A 3,960-nucleotide genomic window follows, 5' to 3' on the forward strand; every position below is an offset into this window, starting at 1 on the left:
CTATATAAATTTTCACGAATTAAGCAGTACCAGGCAGCTTTCAGTCGTAGAAATTATAATTTCTTCTTATCTTCAGGTAAGATACCATACTACAAAAAGTTCACAAATTCACTTCTCCAATCCCAAGTTAAATTATTAAAATTTACCTCACTCTTGGTTTGATCGAGTGCTGAATGAAATAAATGTATCACAATGGCATTTTCTGCATTTGTTACTTCCGCGACAGATGCAAGATTTGCCAACACATCTGCTTCTGCATTTTCCTCCCTGGGCATTTGCATGGCTTTCCATGTCTGAAATTGTCCAAGCAATTCTCACCCCTTTTATAGGTATTACTGCATTCGCGTCTCTCTTGCCATGTAAGTCCCCTGCATTTTATTAACCACTAGTTGCGAGTCACCTTTGATCACAATTTGTTTGATACTAAGTTCTCGTGCTAATCCAAGCCTGCAATCACAACTTCATACTCTGCCTCATTGTTGGTGATTGGATAACATTTTATTGATTGTCTTATGACTTCACCTGAGGGTGGAATTAAAACAATTCCTAAACTTGCTCCTTTAACATTTGAGGAATCGCGAGTAAACAGGGTCCAAGTCCCCTGATTAGCTCCGGTAAACACTTGTAGTTCCATCTCTGCTTCAGGAACTAAATTCGTGCTAAAATCCTCTACAAAATCAGCTAACACCTGCGATTTTATTGCAGTTCTAGGCTGATATATGATATCATACTCACTGAGTTCTATTGCCCATTTAGCTAACCTACTTCCTAATTCATGTTTATGCACTATGTTTATTAGGGGAAAAGCCGTTATAATAGAAATATGATGATATTTAAAGTAACATTGTAACTTCCTAGATGTCATAATTAACGCTAAAGCAAGCTTTTATAGGTGTGAATACCATGTCTCAGCATCTAGTAAAGACTTACTAACATAATAAATTGGGGATTGTTTACCTTTATCTACGCGTACCAACACCGCACTTACTGCTACTTCTGACACATCAATGTAAATGAGCAATCTTTCACCGTCTTTAGGTTTGGCTATCAAAGGCGGATTTGATAGATATGACTTAAGGTCCTTGAGAGCTTGTTGGCACTCGTCAGTCCATTCAAACTGATTTTGCATTTTCAGCACTATAAAGAATTTAAAACTTTTTTCTGGTGACTTTGATATAAATCTTCCCAGAGCTGTTATCCTGTATTTTAATCTCTACACTTCTTTCTTGCTCGTGAGTATATCTAGAATCTCCTCAATAGCTTTGATCTGTGCGGGATTTACTTCAATACCTCTATTAGAAACAAGAACACCTAAAAACTTACATGAAGCCACGCCAAAAGCACATTTTTCGGGGTTTAACTTCATGTTGTACTTGCGGAGAATCTTAAAGATGTCTGACAAGTGTTGAAAATGATTCCCCGCCTGTGTTGACTTGATCAACATATCGTCTATGTAAACTTTCATGATTTTTCCCAGATGTTCTTGAAATATTTTAGTCACCAATATTTGATATGTGGCTCCAGTATTTTTCAAGCCAAATGGCATGACTTTGTAATAGTAAGTCCCCCTGTCTGTGATGAATGAAGTTTTTTCTTCATCTAGAGGGTCCATTTTTATTTGGTTATAACCTGAATATGCGTCTAATAAAAGTTCATGACCTACAGTAGAATCAATTAACTAATCTATATGTTGTAAAGAGAATGAATCTTTAGGACAAGCTTTATTTAAATGAGCATAGTCTACCCAAACTCGCCATTTTTCTATTCTTTTTTGGAACCACAACGTTATTAGCTAACCACTTGATTTTTGAAGGACCCTTGCTTTCTTTTCTTCTACTTGACAGGTAGGTGTAAAGGATCCTCATTCAGCTTATGAGTCATCACCTCCAGTGGTATACCTGTCATATCTGAGTGCGATCAAGCAAAGCAATATGCATTAGCACGTAAAAATTCAATTAACTTACCTTTCATTTCTGGGCTCAAATTTGCTCTGATGTAAACTTTTCTGTCTGGCCAGTGGACAAATAATATTATAGCTTCGAGCTTCTCGGTAGTTGTTTTAATATTTTCATTTTTTTCTGGCTCTTGAATCACATCGGGTCTCGAGACAACATCAATATGTCCTTGTGTGTATTCAGTTGAGGTTTTCACAACAATGTCCTCAACCGAATTCTGTAATTGCTATTTCGCATCTGCATCACTAGCTACCGTGCTTGCGATCACCACTGCATTGATACTTTGTGAAGCTTGTTGATCTCCATGGATTTGAATAATTCCCTACTGTGAAGGAAAGTTGATAACTTAATGCAATGTAGATGGGACAACGTCTATATCATGAATCCACGATCTTCCCAGAATTATAGTATAGTCCATGTCCGCGTCTATCACCTGGAACTTTGTATCCTTGACGACCCCTTCTGCAAATGTGGTAAGTACAACTTCCCCTTTTGTAATAACGCTTGAATTATCAAACCCAGACAAGGATTGTGCTTTTGGTATGACCTTATCACTTGCATATCATTCACCACCCTCAGTAAAATGATGTTCACTGAGCTACCTGGATTATTCAAAACTCATTTTACATTAGTATCATGTACAAGTAAAGATATTACTAGTGCATCATTGTGAGGAATCATCAAGTCGTCCGAATTTTCATCGTCGAATGTTATACTGTTGCCATCCAAGACTTGGCGAACTCGCTTTCCGTGAGTAACTGTGACTTTTGATGTCTTTTTCACGGCTGTATATGTTACTCCATTGACCTTATCTCCTCCAGTTATAACATTGACTATTCTTTTTTGTGATAGAGGTTTTGGGGGCTCTTATCTGTTCTTCATGTACGATTGTCTCCCTTTATCACTAAACAAATCAGTAAGATAACCCTGCTTCAATAAATGCTCGACCTCTCATTGCAAAATTTTGTAATCTGCATTTTATGGCCATGATCAATATGAAACTCGCACCAGAAATCTGAATTTCTTTTGCTTGAATCTGATCTCATTTCTTTAGGTCATCGCACCTTATCCCCAATCGTATTGTACCTGTTGTACACATCGATCCACATTGTTGCAGGAAATTCTCGCAAACTTTCTTTCAACCTCCTCGTGACTTTTGAACTTTTTTCGTTCAAGTTGCTCGCGAATGCCATAGAAGCCCAGTTATCAGGTACTCGAGGCAATATCATCCTCTCCCACTGGAATCTATTAATGAATTCCCTGAACAATTCTATACTCCTCTATTTAACCTTAAAGATGTCTTCCATCCTTTTTTCAACTTTTTGAGCTCACGAATGTGATTTTATAAATGAATCTGCAAGCTTAACAAAAGAATCAATAGAATTTTTCGGTAAAAGAGAATATCGCGTTAACGCTCCCTTTGTGAGTGTTTCACCAAACTTTTTAAACAAAACCGATTCGATTTCCTTCTTGGTTAAATCATTGCCTTTCACGCCGGTAGTGAACGTAGTTACGTGATCTGAGGGTTAGTTGTTCCATCATATTTGGGAATATCAGGCATTTAAAAACTCTTTGGGAATTGATAAAGGTGTCACATTTGGCTTCCAGGGTTGTGTTGAATACTTGTCACTATCCACCCCTTTGATTACGGGGGGCACGCTAGGTATCTGCTATATACAATCGTTTTGTTCCTTCAATTGTTTCTGCAAAGTTAGCACTAAACTTTGTAAATTAGAATTATTAGGTGTACCTGACCCTCCATCACGAGATTCATTAGAAATTTTTCCTCTTCCAGAATTATCAAGCCCTGAACGCGGGTTCTCCAAAGTCGTTGTATTAACTGGTGGAGGAGTTTGTGCCGCATTGGGTAATCCCCTGACAAAAGCCTATAATGCACTGTTCACGTGTTCTGCAATCAATTGCTTTAGAGCGTCTTGCTCCGCGATTTGGTCGTTTCCCTGCTGATCATCAGCGCGTGAAGTAGATCTTTCAGGTGAATTTTCAC

General features: G+C 37.9%; 1 protein-coding gene across 1 annotated transcript; it reads right to left on the reverse strand.

The window, feature by feature from the left end:
• Positions 1–436: 436 nt before the first annotated feature.
• LOC138905264 (uncharacterized) lies at positions 437–1,129 on the reverse strand. Its single transcript, XM_070193770.1, has 2 exons — positions 958–1,129; positions 437–768 (listed from the first exon to the last, which is right to left on the reverse strand). Exons 1-2 carry the CDS (start codon positions 1,127–1,129, stop codon positions 437–439), a joined length of 504 nt encoding a protein of 167 aa, XP_070049871.1.
• Positions 1,130–3,960: the final 2,831 nt, after the last annotated feature.

This window comes from Nicotiana tomentosiformis, chromosome 2 (genome assembly GCF_000390325.3).
Source record: "Nicotiana tomentosiformis chromosome 2, ASM39032v3, whole genome shotgun sequence".
NCBI lineage: Eukaryota > Viridiplantae > Streptophyta > Magnoliopsida > Solanales > Solanaceae > Nicotiana > Nicotiana tomentosiformis.